The sequence below is a fragment of the Papilio polytes genome, unplaced genomic scaffold, assembly GCF_000836215.1.
Source record: "Papilio polytes unplaced genomic scaffold, Ppol_1.0 DF824158.1, whole genome shotgun sequence".
NCBI classification, from domain to species: domain Eukaryota; kingdom Metazoa; phylum Arthropoda; class Insecta; order Lepidoptera; family Papilionidae; genus Papilio; species Papilio polytes.
The window spans coordinates 586,398-604,811 of NW_013525046.1; the positions used below are offsets into that span (position 1 = coordinate 586,398).

General features: G+C 37.2%; 1 protein-coding gene across 1 annotated transcript; it reads right to left on the bottom strand.

The window, feature by feature from the left end:
- Nucleotides 1–7,621: 7,621 nt before the first annotated feature.
- Nucleotides 7,622–8,730, bottom strand: LOC106111542 (fork head domain transcription factor slp2-like). Its single transcript, XM_013293664.1, has one exon. The coding sequence runs from the start codon at nt 8,710–8,712 to the stop codon at nt 7,933–7,935; it is 780 nt and encodes a 259-aa protein (XP_013149118.1). The 5' UTR covers nt 8,713–8,730; the 3' UTR covers nt 7,622–7,932.
- Nucleotides 8,731–18,414: the final 9,684 nt, after the last annotated feature.

Below are 18,414 nucleotides of genomic sequence, written 5' to 3' on the forward strand. Positions count from 1 at the left end.
CATGTGTTTTATTTTTCTTCTACTATTTTGTAAAACTGCGTGTTCTGTTTTTAGGAATCATTGAAAACCGGCGCTTCGGTGTACACCGAGGACATGCCGAATGAATTCCTTTTCATTTATTGAATAAACTGATTTCTTTCTTTCTTTCTAATTTGCTTACCATCGCTATCTGCTTTTTACGAATTCATTAACCTAAATTTCATGAACAAATTGTTGTAATCAGGTCAGTTTGTCCTGTATTTATTATTTTTTACCAAACGTTCGATAAACTAAAGCAGCCTTATAAATTTCTCTTACAAAAATTAGATCAGTGACAGGTCAAAAAAATTGATAAGGTCATTTTAAAACATTAATATTGATTTATAACAAACAGATAATACAAATTAAATTGATTGTTATTAATTGAGCTCGTCACTGGAGAACGGACTGACGAAAATATGTCCGCAGCCGTGACTGTTGACCCCACAAACAATTTAAAAAGGGGTAAGTGATGATAGGTACCTAAGTTATAAGAAATAAGCGACTTTACTAGTTTGAGTTACTATAAACTGCCATATTTGCGTGTGGACATTTTAGTAGCCAAATATTAATAATATCACGATATTCGAAAATATTTACGAATTATATAAAAATAGAAAGATAGGAACATCTTTTTAACATTCATTGTTTTTTAAAAACACGTTTTTTATTATTTTTGTTTTTAGTAATTGTACTTCAATGCACGCTTTATATAATAATGATACGTATCGTTTATTTTAAAGTATTAATTTAAAAACAATTTTCAATTAAATTTAATTTCCTCTATCACTTGTACCACACGCTGTCGTGCGGCAGAACAAACTGAGCTTTTAAGCAATCCGTTCCAGTGATGGTAAGCGTCCAGTGCGACGAAAGCTATTAAGGCACAAGATTAATATTTTATATAGTCCAAAAATTCTTAAAAAATAATTCATAAACGTAATTTCTAATAAAATTTACTTCAATAAATATAGACAGTTGTTTTACTATGTTTTTTTTTTATACATGTCATTACTAACTATTCCTGATCCATTTTACTCAGACATAAACAACATAGATCCCGATAAGCGAAAAATAGATTTTGTTCGGAATTCCTCGATAGTGATTGACGGCAGCGACTGGATAGCTTGTAAACAATGTGATCTCAAGGTCAGGGGCTGTTATATGAACTCTGAACAGAAAAAAAAAACACAGAATGACGTCCAGATAAAAAATATGCATTAATATTAAAAATACGAAGTTTTAATTAGAATACCATGTGGTAGACAAAAGTAAGCGTAAATTTGTGTTTTAAGTAAGCAAGACTAAGTTTACCTTTGCTCTTCAAACATTATTACAATAAGTTTTTTTAATTGTAATTATATTTAACAAATTACTGCATAAAAATTTATGAAATTATTTTAAGTTTTATTAATAAAAGATGTGTTAACAAGGTAATCCAGTGCGTAGAGGGCAAGACTGGTACAATAATGGTTGGTGTCGGCTCTCGGCCAGCGCGGACAAGTTATTATAATTGCTATATTAGCCAGTGCATCATGCGGGCTAGTCTTGGTCACTTCAGAGGTCACCAACATTTTTTAATACCAAAGTTTATATTTAAAAACCGCAAAAAGTTACTTGACGATACTCTATCCTTGCTTCCTGCCTTCTTTTAAACTAGGCCCTTGAACTTCTTTACACGCTAAAGAGACAAGACAAGTAAGAAAACAAGTAGCAGCTTAAAGATATTTAATCGATATTTCGCATGTTCTGAGGCATTACAAAAAAACATACTTTTGTTAACTACAACAGTTTTCAATCTCTGACGATAGATGGCAGCATGGACAAGGGTGGTAACTAATTGCTCCGAGTGCGTTTTAAAATTATTCAATTATGATTATTGACCAACAAAGCCGATGCCCGCCGCTTACTCAGCATTATAATTGTTAATTTGTATTACAACAAACAGTTGGTATACCCATTAGCACTTAATTTGGAAAAACAAGTGAGGATCTAACGCTCACGGAAATATACAATAGTCATTCTTAGTAGCTTTTAGACAGCTAACCCTCCCTCACCTCCTAGACTCTCTTCTGGCGACGCCTATGATTTAAAATGCCTCCATATAGTTTGAACTAAAAGTACATATAATAATCTCAAGCGAATTCATGTGTAATGAATTGTTCCCGACAATACTGAGTTGACGCGAGTATGTTACAGAAGTAAATGAGTGCCCCTTATGTGTCCAATAACGTCGGCTAGAGGTCCAATTAGGCGAGTTAACCTCCGCGCAGGGTCACAATATAATTTAATAAGCGCATTGTGACCCGCGCCTGCTTACGGCCAGTTACTGCCACGCAACAATCTGCCACTTAAGGATAGGTTTGAGTTATAATATTGTTATGCTTCTATTTACTTCTTTTAAAAACAAATAAATACAACAACTATATCTCCTTAACTGTGCTAATGTCGCTAAACAATAATATGCAAAGACTGGTAAAAAGAACACAATAAATGAAAAAGAAGACACTTTTGACTAACCCTTTCCCTTTCCATATTTTTCTTACAAGTAAAGTATGGGAAGGAAAAGTAATTTGACCGAAAAGTCGCATAGGAAGGGAAAAATATCCTCTTGATATACGTTTTCTTTTCTGTCAAGTTAAGTAAACAATCGGCGGTCATTTCATTATTTCGGCGTAATGTAAAATTTATTAAAGAGCAAAGAGTTTTTTTATAAATGTGCAATTTTTTTATAAACATCGTCTAAATTATTTACACTTCAAGCATCATAGGAAAGTGCACAAATATTTCTTACACTGATTTTACTTTCATTTCTATTGTTTTCCCTCTACCTGAGAATGCACTTTATTTTTTCTCTTCTTAATCTCACTTAATAGCTGGCCAGAAAGTATCGCATTACCGACATTTGTTCCCGAGAGCAAATATTTTAAAAACATTCGAAATACAAGACCCAAAGTTAAACGATACCATAATTACACCAAACAACGTCATACGATCTGATTTCTTCTCTATTCGTGCGGAAAAATTATTTGTTTACGTACATTATTCCTTAGAATTTACGAAAAAAAAACAAGAAACAAACCCGCCCTTGCACAGTGTAGATGTTAATCTGTTTGAGGGAGAGAATGGGAAAAAATCACATCGCAGTACTATTAAATTTATGTTTTTAATATTTTAAGAGCTGTTAATTTGTTATTAGAGTTTTTTAATGGCGTTGTCAGGGAGAGACAAGAGGGGTAGATGTCCCCCCACTGGAGACTCCATTAAAGTTAAGTTAGTTGCCCTCCCCCAAGATGACCAAGATTTGAATGAATGAATGACCAAGATCATTGCCTAGTGACAAGGATATGTATACATTTTTATAACAGTTCCGTTTACCTATGAAGTGTACATGGCGTCCTCTATGTCTTGTCTCTTATATACTTTTTTATTGAATACACGAATTGCAACTAAAATATTTGAGTATCTAAAGAATTTGACGTATGAATATAAATCGTAGGAATGTTTTAAATAAAAATGATCTCGTTGATAATATTTTCGATTTAAATGAAAGGTTCGTAGATAAAGATTCTTTATAAACTAACGATAGACAAACTTTGAGTAGATACGGTCTAGATAAATCTCTATTAGCGCAGTGAGTATTGCTACACCGCGGCGGCCGCTTTGATCCGGCAATTGTTGCGCTTTGATGTTGCCGCCGTCGCTGGTTCTCGTTAAACGCGGTTTGTTAAAAATTACAGTAAACAAGTTTACCGATGAAAGCTGTAACCGCGTCTTTCCTGAAACTGAAAGTCTGAATATCAACACTGTCGGCAATCTTCGCTGTTATCTTAAAAATAGACATTTAAACTTGAATATTATGTCTAAAGTAACGAAACAGTTGCTTTACAACTATACCTAAGAGTCATAGACGTCGCCAGTAGCGACTCTACGAGGTTAGCGGGCAGCTGCTAAACTAAAAAATGTGTAATAGATACAAATCTACTTTATGTATGACTATATATACTATCTTTCCTCCCTTATAAACCCAGCCAAATCACAGCGATGCCTTTGTCTTACTCTTAGTAATTATCTAGATTATCAAAAAATTGTTACATCTAAAGTTGTTAAAGAACCAAAATGTAACAAGCATTAGTCGGTCGCAGCGGAGGTCGACTATATTCCTTGCAAGTTGAATCAATCTCAAAGGAGCACATATTTTATTTGTGTCTGTGATACACACAGTTCGTGGAGGTGAAGGCGGACGCTAAAATGTTATGAAGCAGCATCACAGGCGGCGGGGGCTGCGGGGAGGGAGCGGGGGCGGAGGGCCGCAAAGAGTTCATAACGCGCTCAAATTGTTTTATAAACAACGTACTCCCGCTCCGATTGTGTATGGTGCGCGCTATAACACCCATAAACAACAATACACGCGGGATAATTCCTAAAAACAACAGTACTATTAAAGTTTACGTAAATATAAATTTGCCTTTTCCATGAACGGTTTTTCACCATTAAAAACAAAAGTAATCTCAAATAACAAAAGTCAAAATTGTGTCAATAGTTATTAGTTGTATTTTAAGCTTATAAACCTATCTTTGATTGTCAGAAAGGTATCATGGCCACCCCAGTCCGGTTACATTAGCGTAATGAACTGGAATACAAATAGAGTCTGGCGAGCACGAGCACTCAAACCTCACAACAAAGCAGCACATCCTGTGATCTCTGCACTCACCTGCGATGTCCGGGAAATAAACCTTCAAGTGGCAAAGGAACGCCGCTCTGCGAAGACGTAAAGAATAACTGAAAAGCTTGTATCTCATCATATTATACTTACATCATCTTGCGCGCAGACTAATAAATATCATAAGATGGCAAACAGCAAGCTGAATTCGGCGAAATGACGAAGTGACCGCTGCTTCCACTTTGCTATCTTTTTCCAATAAGACGTAGGTGGGAAAGGAAAGGGGGGCTAATATTAGGCCTCTGGAAAACTTGTAAGATGCAACTCGGAATCGCTTCCATTTCATGACTGAGTTTTGTGTGAACTATTTACAAAAACTCAGTCATGAAATAGAATTTAAACGAGCAAAACATTTCAAAGTTCATTCACGTGTAAAACATCTAATTACTGTTCCACGTCTGTCTTTACAAATTAAAAACAAATATATTTATTTACAGAAGTTATCAGACTCGTTGAGTCAGCTGGCCGCAGACCAAATAACATTAGAGCGACGCGTAAATATAAAACAAAACTATTTATTATCAAACGATGTAATTATTGTGAAATTAACGACACGCCGGATTAATTCATTTTGAGAACGACAAACTTCTCGACGTGTTTTAAATTTATTTTGTAAAGAAACACGGTCAGTTCGCTAAAACTAGTTGATGTACACTGATTTTTCGAAGTCTATAGATCTAAACAATTTTGTCTGATTCAACCATGACATACTAACTATTTTCGAAAATATTATTGAAGATTCCATGCTACCTATTATTGTAACCCTATTTTTCATTACCAAAATTACCTATTCAAAACTCTTACGTGTAATTACACAAACAAATAAGAAACCTTTAATTACTAGACCTCTCCACTTTAATTTCTTTTTAATACAAACAACAAAACGGAAGGAATTTCATGACAAAGATAGACAGCTATTCATATATCTATTGTGATCATCTACAATATCTTTCGATTCAAATGACACAATTATTTCCTTTCCATAGAAGAAACTGGACAAATAGAAGGTTTAGTTTTGCGACTTTCTGAACAATTTTCCTCAATGATAATTCTGCAAACCATTCAGAGTTGACAATGTCCCAAAAACATCCGGCTCAAAGGGTTCATTCGCGAAATGTGTCCAAATAAACGTCGTATTGAATGTATTAAATATGGACAAACAGAGAAATGGTCGCATAACAACGTACACCAAACATTAGCAATTGTACCCGAAACTGCTTGTATACGATTTACTGCAGTTTTTGTAAGCAGATTAGCTGACACTGCATTGTACCCTTTCGGGATTATATCATTTTTAATATAAATACAGATTTGCAATTTAAAATGGATATGGATTTCGGACCTGATTTGGCGAAAAAGATTTTTGTAATAATAAAAGAAATTCATACTGAACATAACAATACACGGAGAGAATGTTAGGACAGTAATCTGATGTGAAAAAAGATCCAATTTTATGGGAAAATTGTAACTTATCAAAAACGCTATACTTGTACTTAAAGTAACACTGTTTAATTAATATTATCTTAAACATAACCGTAATTCTCGTTAAGCCATAGACTATTTCCGAATGATCCTTGTCAACGCCTTCCTTAAATGGTAACAAAAAAAAACAAAATAAAAAACATTTAGCGAGATAACCGTATACGTTACCATATTTAACATGAGATTAACTATAGTCGATTAGTTGGAGAACGACAGTCAGTCGCGTCGTTTCCGAACTTAGCAACATAAAACAGAACGAAACGGGTTAATCTGTCCCGTAATCCTAACATATGTATTCGTTGTTACGTTTTGACGTAGATTTACAATTATTTAGCCGGAATACTTGCCGCACGCCGGCCGCGGCTGGCTCGATAATCCGCGGATTAACGCGCCGCTTGTTTATGCTCCGACGTCGTCATTTAATTGTCTGTGGTTAGGAAAAAGCGTACGCTGAAACAAAATGTCGCACTGATTTATCGGTAGGCGCGGTCGGTGCAGCTTTTCACAATATTTCTAAACGCAAGATGTTTTCTATCGGGTGAGAGATGACGGGGCTTAGCGGATCATGTGAGTGTCGTGTTACTTGCGATGTTTTTGTTGGCAGCAAGCAGCCAGCCGTCGCTTGGCTCTGCAATAAATATTTAGATAATTGTATCGCCACAACTGAAGCGCATTTTATTTATTACAATATCCTTAATCTCAAACATATGTAACTGTTGCAAGTTTTATTTTTAAAAGTAAACAAGAGACGACAGAAATATTTTAACACGACGATGTGATGTTTTGAATATGTCTAGCTCCAAAACATGACGGTATTCACTTATGAGACAGCAAATAAGAATATGAAACATTTGATAATCTAGAAAAATAACTTTTAGGTGATAGGAAGTGTCCTAATTATAGTTCAATAAGCATTATATAGAGTACATTATTTGCAGTATATTTTTCATCGCCATCATGTTTCTACCATATTATACTATTTCACAAAATAACTCGACCTTCCCGTAGCTTCCTAACTTAGCAACATAGTGAATTTAATTTTTCCGCATGTCAAATGTTCAAACCTATTGATACCAGGATTCAGTAGCAATTTGAATCTTATAGAGTAGAACACAGAGCAATTGAATCTCACTATTATAATTAATTGAAAAGGTTTACAAATGAAATTGTTACCTAAGTTTTTGTAATTTTTATTTAAAAGTAAAAATTTGTAGTTACAAAACATTATCATCATATTTGCTTCTATAAATATAAGGATTTTATTGTTGTGCGGTTTTAAGTAAAAGTTTAGAGTTCTTAAAGAAATTAATTTGGTCTTAAATTTCTTTATTCTATGTACACCAACAATAAATGTTAAGTCTGGTTAGTGTCGCTGTTCGTTGTTACTTCAAGTTTTTTTTACCTTTACGAGATAAGGATAAATATGAACACATTTTTGTAAGCAAACTGCTCGAAACATTTATTGCGTCCAATATAACTTAAACTAGCCTCTTAAAGTTAAATTATATTTATTTATTAAATAAATTCTTACGGCGATAAATAAATAGAGAGGGCAGCGGCGACAGGCAGCCGGTCGCACGTCATACACTCGGTCGTTCACGTTCACTCGTATCACAGTCTGGGACACCGCGGCGCGGTCGGCGCGGGCGGCGCGTCTTCGGGGAGATATCGCGGGAATACCTTCGAAACGGGCCGTCACACTGCTTCTATCAACTATGCTTCAGAATGTGGGGATCAGGCTCGCGAGGGTCGTGGGGCTCATGCGGAGCGTGGGGCGCGTGTGGTGGGCTGTGCGGCGGCGCTAGGCCGTGCAGTCGCCGGTACAGCTGGTGGTAGGCGGCGGGTGGCGGCGGCAGGCGCAGCAACGGCGCCGGCAGCGCGTAGCGCCCGTACACCGACAGCAGCGGCGGGTACAGCCCCACCAGCGAGGCGTACGGGTTGCCGAACATCGGGTGCAGGATAGCGCCGCGTTTGAACGCCGCAAGACGCGACCGCGAGGCGGCCGTGCTGCGCCGGCGCAGCTTACCCGTCGTACCTCCGATGAACACGTCGTCCGAGGAGGGGTCCAGCATCCAGTAATTACCTTTGCCGGGGTCGTCGTAGTGCCGCGGCACCTTCACGAAGCACTTGTTCAGACTCAAGTTGTGTCTGATGGAGTTCTGCCAGCCCTGCTTATTTTCTTTGTAATAGGGAAAATTCTTCATGATGTACTCGTAGATACCGTTGAGCGTGAGTCTCTTCTCGGGGCTGCTGCGGATGGCCATCATGATGAGGGCGTTGTAGCTGTAGGCGGGTTTTTCGCTCTTAGTCCGGTCGGGAGTGCTGGTGCCGGCGGAGGCACCGGGCGGCGGCGTCCCGGTGCCGGTGACGTCGAGTTCGGTGTCGGAGGGCAGGGGAGAGACGGGCGGCGAGGGTGAGGGTGGCGAGGGTGCGGGGGAGGACGCCTCGGGCAACAAGTCGCGGATGGCGAAGCTGTGCGGCGGCGTCATAGTGCGGCATCGCGAGCCGCGCGCTGCGAACTGAGTGCGCCGCGCGACGCACAGGCTCCGCCTTCAGTCGCCGCCCAGCGCCGTGACCCCTCCTCGCGCCGCTGCCTCCGCGTATCCCTCGAGAGACGCAGCGGTACGACCGGTATAGACCTTAGTCCCTGGTCATAGAGATCATTGTGCAACAGCCGAACGCTATATGAATTCGCGTGTCGGTTTGCTCGCCTTTTTTCGTCGACCGGTTGGGGCTGCGCGATAAAAAGTGAACTAGTGCGCAAGGCGACGTGTTTTGTATCGAGGCTGTAAACATTTTTAGCGGATTCTCCGCGCGTTGTTTAATGTAATTTATTAAGTGTGGGTCGTTACGATATAATAAACGTCCCAACAATTATGAAGTCATGTTAATTTTGTTTTTAAAATAGTCTACAGATGTGGGGCTAATAAATTACTCACGAACATAGCATTAACTGTTTTATTTATCTGTAAACAAAATAATTGCACGTCGTAATGTAAAATATATGAAACGCTCCCAGCAATACCACCTCCACGACCACACAGAAGACAGGCGTGAAGTGGAAGCAATTCCGCGTTTCGTCTGATGAGTGTGGTGCCGGAGACCTAATTTTAGTCCCTTCCCCTTTCCACCCTTTTCTTAAGAGGAAAGGATGGGGAGGAAAAGTGGATTTGACAGTGGAGGAGACGCATAGGAAGGGGAAATGTCCCCTTAATTCACGTCATGTCAATGAAGGGTAGGCAACGCATCTGCAATTGCGGATGTTTATGGGCAGCGGTCGCTCTCCATTTCGGTGGATTCAGGTGGCCGCTTGCTCGTTTGCCACCTTATGTTATAAAAAAAAAAATATAAAGATTTTAAAACGCTATTTGACAATTGTAGAAAAAGATGCTAAAGTACAGAATTAACCATTACATCTATTACAAGAAGTTAAGGAATAGCAATTTAGAGCTTTATTTTCATTTAAGAAAATCCTTTAAAATCATATCTCTGATAAATACCTATCTGTATTCAAAATAATCAACTTATATCTACGTATTACTACAAAGAAAATACTGTATTCGAAACGCATACACCATAAACTTCTGTAGTGTGATAAATCGCACATTTCCCAGTAACATGTCCAAGGTTTGCAAACTGTTAATCCAAGACGTGTTCCGTTCAAAGTTTACGTTTTACGTCAAATAGTAAAGCCCCCCTCGCCCCGCGGCAAGCCCCGCCCACGCGCAGACACGCCCACCTGCACTGCCTATATTACAAAGTTATTTTTACAATATGAAAGATCGTTTTATAATACTAGTCTATACTTATATTATAAAGAGGAAAGATTTGTATTTTTGCTATTGAAATAACTTGAAAAATCCTAGGCCATTTTTTAAAATTCTTTTATCGTTAAAAGGTTTATCTGCGAGTAACAGGCTATTTTTTTTTAATTCGACGAGGACGAAGTCGCAAGCAACAGCTAGTTAGTTATAAAGCTTTTATACTTATAATTGAATATTTACCTTACAGTTTTTATATTTATTTTTAATTGAGAAAGGAACAATATGCTTCCTAATAATGTTATTTTATGTTTAATATGGATGTTATTATAGACGCAGAAATCTAGACTTTTAGATTACTTTTATGTTGAAATAAGAGAAGGTTCTACGCCGTTAAAAAGTTAAAAAGTAAAAGGTTCTGGATTTTACCTCTAACTGAAGATGGGAATATTTTACGATGGTTTGTTTCAGAGAAAACAATACAAATAAAACCACGTTAGTACTGCTATCTATACTAATATTATGAAGAGGAAAGATTTGCATTTTTGTATATATTGAAATAACTCAAAAACTACTGGACCGATTTCAAAAATTCTTGCACTATTAAGCTATGTTATCACTGAGTAATATAAGCTATATTTTTATTTCGTCGCAATCAGTGTTTCTGAACATCTGATAACTGCTGTAGGTCTACGAGTAAAAATTTTCAACGTAATACTCTCAAGTCTTTGATGTAGCCGGCCGCTTAATATTGCCGTAAAATTAGATAAGCGATTATAAACTTTTTTAGTATTAACCTTTTTAAACACAATAAAATAGTAATAAAACTTAACGATAATATAATGCTAAGTAATAATTAATAAAACCAATAAAACTTTATAAATAACGTAAGTTATATGTGACTTATGTATTCTATCAACAACACTAGCCGCTGATATCAAAGCATTATGCAAAAGACAAGTTCTGAAGCGTTCACTAAATATTAGACTAATATGCGGCAATAAAATTATAAAAAACTTTACATCTATCAATTATTAGTATTTTCAGCAAAAAGATTAAGGGAAAAAACGCGAAAATGTATGGCAGAGGCGGTTGGGACGTCTCTCTGACTTATACCGTCCAGAAATACTTTAGAAGACTGTATAAGAGCACCAAGAACCGACCTGCTTGAATACTTAGAGAGATAAGTCAGGACCTTTCCAAATAGAGGTCAGCGGTCTCGATGCTGTCTACACCTCTGTGTTACGGGCATGAGTTGTAATTTCAACATTATTCCCGACATTTAAAGCTCTTGAGGTAGACAGGACTCCGAATATCGGGCAAGATTAGTTGGTTTTAACTACTACAGTGGAACTGAGATATACGAAATGAGATTACTTATACAGACACGAAGCAAAGATATTGATTGCAGTTCTACGAGAACTAACCTTCAGCCGATATCATTTTCGATTTAACTTAACTCGATTGGTAACTTTACCCGTGTGTCTAATTTCCCATTATGTCAGCTGAATTTCGCCACAAGCCGCCCTGTCTCTCTCCGCCCGCCCAATTACAGAGCTTAAAAATGACATGTCAAGAGGCCGCGAGAGGCATGTGGAGGTGCGGAGGTACGAGGAGTCGGAGGTATGGAGGTGCGGGGGCACGAGGACCCGGAGGTGTGGAGGTGCGGAGATGTGGAGAGGCACGCGCCTGCACAGCGATAGTGTCGCCACCGCGCGACGTGTTTCCGACACGATTGAGGCAATCACTGCCACGGCAACTAGTGACACCAATAACATGATAGTTTACAGGACATTTTTACGCTTTAATAATAAGTAGTCATGGTAGTAAATTTTATCATTTTTACAACACACAGAGACACAGAGTACATGAATTATGTTTTATCACTTAAAAAATGTTGTAGCTATTACATTTATTGCATTATCTGTAATGTAATAGTTCGAGAAGAGACTTTTCGTCCTTCTTTCCACTAGCATACTATATATTTGTAAGTTTAATAGCATGTCTAGCACTATACAGGAGGAACATACGACCTACCTTTAGCAGTATCGAATGTTAGAGTGAACTAAACCTCTTATCTAGGATTATCCTGTATAATGTAACATGATGCGCACCCTACTTAGCGCAGCGTCCGTGCCCGCAGGCATGTTTAGCGCGCGCAGACAAATATTTAACAACCGCCGCTTGTCCGGCCGTCGCCGCTGCCACTGCCATTGCCGCTGTCTGAATATTGTACTTTAAATACAATATACAATACAATAAAATAAATATACAATTCCTCTGTCCGATGCGCCGTTACTGTCAACATTTATTAATGTTTTTAACTAGCTGTTGCTCGCGACTTCATCTTCAGTAATGAAACTTTCTAATGGTGAATTTTAGTAATTTGCTCTTTACAGTATTTGTATAGAAGAGTCAAACGTAACAGTAACATGCGCTGGGTTCTGATATTAAATTGTTGGTAGCTGATTTTATTGAAAGAAATTTTATTCAACATTTTTTTAATGGGATGACAAAATGACAAAAGTAAGGAAACTCGGTCAAAAAAACAAAATTAACTCACGTTAAACCAATTAGCGGATATAAAAATTAAAATTCACTTTATCGTTAAAGTTATTTTATTTTTTATTTTATAACAAATCCTGTATTATAACGATACAAAAAAACAGTAAGCCAAGGCAGTTGTTACGTTGCGTTCGTGTTATTCTTGTTGCTCAGTAAATAAAGAGTAAATAAATAAATAGGATGAGGGCGCGTGTTTCTCGCAGATTGGAGCAATTATGAAGCAACGCAGCGACACGGGCGACGCGGCGCGGCGCGGCGGCGAACAAATGGCGCGAAACATTGTTTCCTCTTGTTGGCCGTTTCGTTTGTTTTTGACGGCGCTTTCATTACTTAGACATACTTTATTATAACTACAAAATATATAATTAAGTTTATGCAATTTCTATAATTCTTTTACTTTGATCAATCTCAATAAGATTACAAAAATCAGATGATCTTTATAACCTGTCGAGTGTAACGAATATTTTCGAAAGTCAATATGGCGGTTCGTTAGTTCTTTATCAGATTAAAATTAATGCGCGTCCGCACAAATAAGCCGTAACATCAGCTGATAGCGGAATTTACAGTTCCGATACTCAATAAAGTGTAGCCATCAACTCTCAGCAGAACTCGCTTCGAATCTCAAACCTGCACATTAATGATTTCATTCAATTAAATTTCAAAATAATTATTATTTACAAAGTTGTTTTTTAACAATTATCTTTTTAATTCAACCTTAAAGAACTTAATTATTATCTTAATGCTGAAGACCAAAACGGTTTTATTTTATTACCTTACAAAATGATAACAGTATCGAAATTACATATTTTGCTTTATAAAATCAAAGGCAAATCTTATTAAATTAAGGAATATTATAATTTCATGCTTATTTAACCGAATTTTGAGACTTCTGAATATTTGTACGAGTTGAAAGAATCGCAGATGAAAAACTGTCGGATCCACTAGTCTTATTTGTTGAATTAATCACGGCACACATTTAAAAACATCACTAATACATAGTGTTGTAGATAAAAAATAATATTTGTTTTTATGGTACGGTTTTGGCATTATTAGCAGGCTCGAGGTTTATGTTAGCACTACATTATTTTGACTATCTCTAACAGTATAGTATGCTGGATTAAGCTAGTTTAATCAAAAGTGGATCTTAGTTAGTGAAATATTATCAGAGGTCCATTACGACTTCCGGACGATGGTCACGACGTACACACGCTACTCAATACGGTATTCTTATCTTTATAATTTTGATTGCGAAATATTTAGGTTAATATTAAAGAGTGTTTCAAATATTGAAGGTTAAGCATAAAGGACTCTAGCAAAACCAACTGACCAACTAAGAGGGCATTAACAGTTTATTGGATATCTATCCAATTTTGTTCCATGGTGCGGTGATTAGCTTAAAAAAATCGATTAAAGTGAATTAATCGATTCGCACTTCAAGCATATGTGAATCGAAGTAATTCGATGGGAAAAATCGATGATGTCCGTTTGTCTTTTTAGTGGTTACTGATAAAACATTGTAACGTCTTTATTATGGTATAGCAACACCAAAGACTATGCTTGCCGTCAACTTGATGGTTTTAAATGGTAAAGCCAATAAATTCTCTCCAATAAATATAGACGAGCGAGCTGCGTGTCTCGTGTCGAGAGCGCGGCCCTCAGCCGGCATTATTGTTGAAATATTGATTAATATTGTCGCCATGTTGGATTGGCACTTGAGCGCGGAAGCGACGCCGGAAGACAGCGCCCTCTAGAGGACGCTCCGGATACGAGGCTTTGTGCGGCCATTGTTGTGTCGAGTGATGCTACAAGAATCTTGAAAAAAAAAACACCTTTTTTTATAAGCTCGAGTACGGTTTAGGATTATATTTTTATTAAAGCTAGAAAGTTAAAAAGCGGCAAGAACGCTTTGTTATTTTATTTTATAGCTTTTAATATTTTGTGCTATAAATAAAATGTTACGAAATTAGTCAGCAAATTTAAAATATGACATCAATAATAAACTACGAATACAAAATGAAACAATAAAACTGTTTCATTCATTAAATATAACCGACATACAAGGTATATAAGAGAAGTTTATTCTAACACAAATGAAAAACATTCAAATGCCCCGCAACAAATACTGCGGCCCCACTAACACTCGGCTCACTTAGTACCCACAAAGAAAACAATACGCCACTACGACTTTGAATAACACACGAGTATGTATTTATTTAAAACTATTTTCAAAGTATTTACGCGCGGAAAGCTCTGCTGTACGCGCTCGAGCGTTATGGCGGGAGAGTGCGGAAAATAAGGCGAGTACACATTACATTAGCTATGTATATTTAATTACACAAAAGGTGGACACAACGCCCCATGCGTGGATTCCGACTGCAAGAGCCTGCAGAGGGCGCTACACCTGGACTCTTAAAACTCTTACACAACGATGCCAAACATTGAAGGGTTTGTTAATGTTTTAAAAAAAATGTTTTTCAATTTATTCGATGTCGTTGTGTATATTTAAGAGTTTTCTCTTGTTCGTTACTAACAATAATAAATTTTTAGCAAATCAAAATAAGAATTGAAAAAAAATTACAAAGGTAAAATTCCTTATAAGATAGCATTTATAACCAACTAGCTTTCGCTCGTGACTCCGTCTGCATGGAATTAAAAAAACTAAAGTGAGTAGCCTATGTGTTCTTTCAGACTATCCTCTATATCTATGCCAAATTTCATCGAGATCCGTTCAGCCGTTTAGGCTTCAAACTCCAACAAACATCCATCCATCTAAACTTTCGCATTTATAATTATTGTTAATGTTTATAATTTATGATTATAAACATTCAGTTACTAATACTGTGAAAATAAAATATGTGGTACAATTTTTTTCAACCTATCGAAACCCACTTTTAATTGTGAACTGACAAACTCATTACATCATCCAGAAATGTCAGCGGGAGATCCAAGAGTTGTCAATGGCGCTGCTGTCTTTTTTATTTAACAACACGTGAAAATTATAATCTTATTCTTGCACTTCAATTGTCTATGTCCAGCTGTCAAACCTTGCATTTACAAAAGTTAACACAACACTAGTAATAGATTTTAATAAATTAGAATTTAGTTTAATTACTTATAGATTTTTTCTTTCATGGCCATGTAGAAAGAGTGAAGTGGAGCGAGGCAATGCGACATATAGATAATTAATATATACAGTTGGCAATCATTGATTTAGCATACGTCATTCTTATAATAATTATTTTGTTCCTATCGTCACTTATTCTATGGCTATTATATTTTTCGCGCGAAAAAGTATCCAAAGATACTTATAAAAGTGGTAAATGTTTGCGGCAGAGGAAAGTATCGTCGCGGACAGTTTTAATTGCATTCGTTTGTTGTGAACACGATTTCACTCGACGACACAACTTTTGTAACGATAAAAAAAATAGCGATAGTCGCATGAGTTTAAACACTAGATATTTTTAAGGTGACATAAATGATTTTTCATAGTATTCTACTAGAACAGATTCTATAATTGTGCACTGGAAAGATAAAATATATGATAACATTAAACTTTTTTGTGACCAAGCGGCCGTCATTAACTGATCACAAACTGTCGCAGCCCACAAAACGTTATAATAACAAGATTTAGTTCGCGAAAACTTTACGCATCTGTCGTCGCCTCGTGTCCATTCTGACGAATTTTTTGCCGCATACGAATACCAAACTTTTACATTTTACTGGACATTTTTAAAGACACAATTATTACCCAGTCATGTCACGGGTAGGGGGCGCTTAGCCAACCGCCCAGGGCGACTAACAGAAATGGGCGCTGCAAGTTTGCGAATTACTCTCACATCACACTCCTAACGTCCATCTCTCCTCCAGTCATGTTAAAAAAGAAGATGCCGTAAAAATCTTGCCTAGGGCGCTGGTTGTGCTCTAAATCCAGCACAGATAAATGCTAGAGTCAACCGAATATCAGTTTTCTATGCTATTTGGCTACTTGCTTCTAGAATTTACAATAAAATAGGGTACACCAGTCCTGTATATTTTTATCTCATGGCAACACTAAATCGTTGTATAGTTTTTTCGCACTCCTTTTGCTTGAAGTCGATCGGCTTTGCCGGCGGGGGGCCGCGCCGCGCCGAGCCGTGCAGTGCTAACGATCGCCCGGACTTTTGTTATTTGTTAACACCACCGCTGCGCCTTTGATTGTCCGAATGTGATGGATTTGCGATTATAACAACGTTTTGTGCCGCTCGAGTACATGTCACAAGAGAATAGCAACAGGATTAGAGAAAGTACATTGCTCTCTCATCTAAATCTAATTTATTTCCTGGTGTCGCACCTGCTCACGTATTATATTTAAAATAGAATTTGAAACATCAATACTGAGTACCCTAAAAGGAATATCTGGATGTGGATATTAAGGATACATTTGCTAAGAACACTGTAGATATTTATTAGTCTTACAAACGTTCATTTTTCCTTTTTCCCAAATATTTTAAAGAGAACATGCCACTGTCTTGTTATTGTAACTATTGATTCCTACAGGAAACGTATACAAATCCAATTAAGATGACTAAACAAAAAATATGCTATTGTTAAATTGTGTACCATTTTCTTTATATTAGTGGGCCAATTGTAAGTAAACATGAGACGCTGTGTTCCAGATTTGTCAGGTGTGAATACAATATGTCGTCGGGCAAGCCAGGACAGCGGTCTCGTAAATCATCTGCCCACGGGGACTGAAATGTATCGGAGTTAATGAAGTCGTGACACGTGGGCCTCATACCGGCCGCCATTGTGGCGCGCGACGCTTTGTGGAGCGGTGGGCGTTTGGCGGGAACGCACCTGTCACCTGTCAGACTTGTAAACATTGTTTTTAGGTTAGCTTCATCACTAGCTGCTAGAAAAGCTTAAGTTACTTTCTTGCCAGCTTTTTCAATTACTTGAGGAAGATAGTGAAGTCTTCGTACAGCTTAGTCTATTAGTACCAAAAATATTTCCGCCTATCAGAGGAAATTATAGAAAACCAGTGCTACAGCTCTAAATGTGCGTGGCAAAAATTAACTGTTGCAAAGTGTAAGACAGTTATGAGAGCGTTAACATAAGAATTCGTATCCAAGCTTCCTTAAAGCGTGGGTCTTTTATTGTATACCGAAATCGGCCCAATACGAGATGAGATGTTATTGTAGCCTCTGACAATGGCGATAATTGATAGCGCCGCAGATGTCTTCGGTACACCCTTTATAACCCTGAGACAGTTAATTTGGTTTGTTTAGATGCCTTTATGTGGGTTGGAGGTAAATCTTTTGACATTCAAGAGAGCCATCTCAACGAAGGTAACCCGTAATATCCACTGACGTTTTAATTTTAACTTCTTAGAAATATGACTTGGTGTAATATAAATGCTACACAACAAAACAGATGAAAAATAAAAACATTTATACTGCGATACCCAAATAAAAGGATGGATTGAAGAGGTTAGATTTTGTAATGAAATTTAAACTGAATTCAAAAATAAGAAACCATTTAGATACAACATTCGTCTGCGTACAATCAACACATAGAAAACTAAAATAATATTTAGTCGTTTAATAGTAAATATTATTGTATGTCGTATTCGTCAGCGGACGCATCCGAAGCACTGAGTTAGTGGTTGTTGATAGATGTCGTGTGTGGTAGATGTGTTGTGGCTGGGAACACAGAATACTGATGCATACGTCCGTCGTTCCGCCGCTGTACAAGTCGAGTGAGATCTCACGGATTTATCAAACGTCAAAACAAAACTTTCTTTCTGATGCGGTGTTAATAGATGTATAAAATATGACCAGAATATTGTTACTATGTTGTTTTGCTTCAACATAACAGAAGTATCGA

Excerpts from the sequence above, each read along its gene's own strand:
- LOC106111542 (XM_013293664.1), bottom strand. The coding sequence starts at position 8,712 with ATGACGCCGCCGCACAGCTTCGCCATCCGCGACTTGTTGCCCGAGGCG.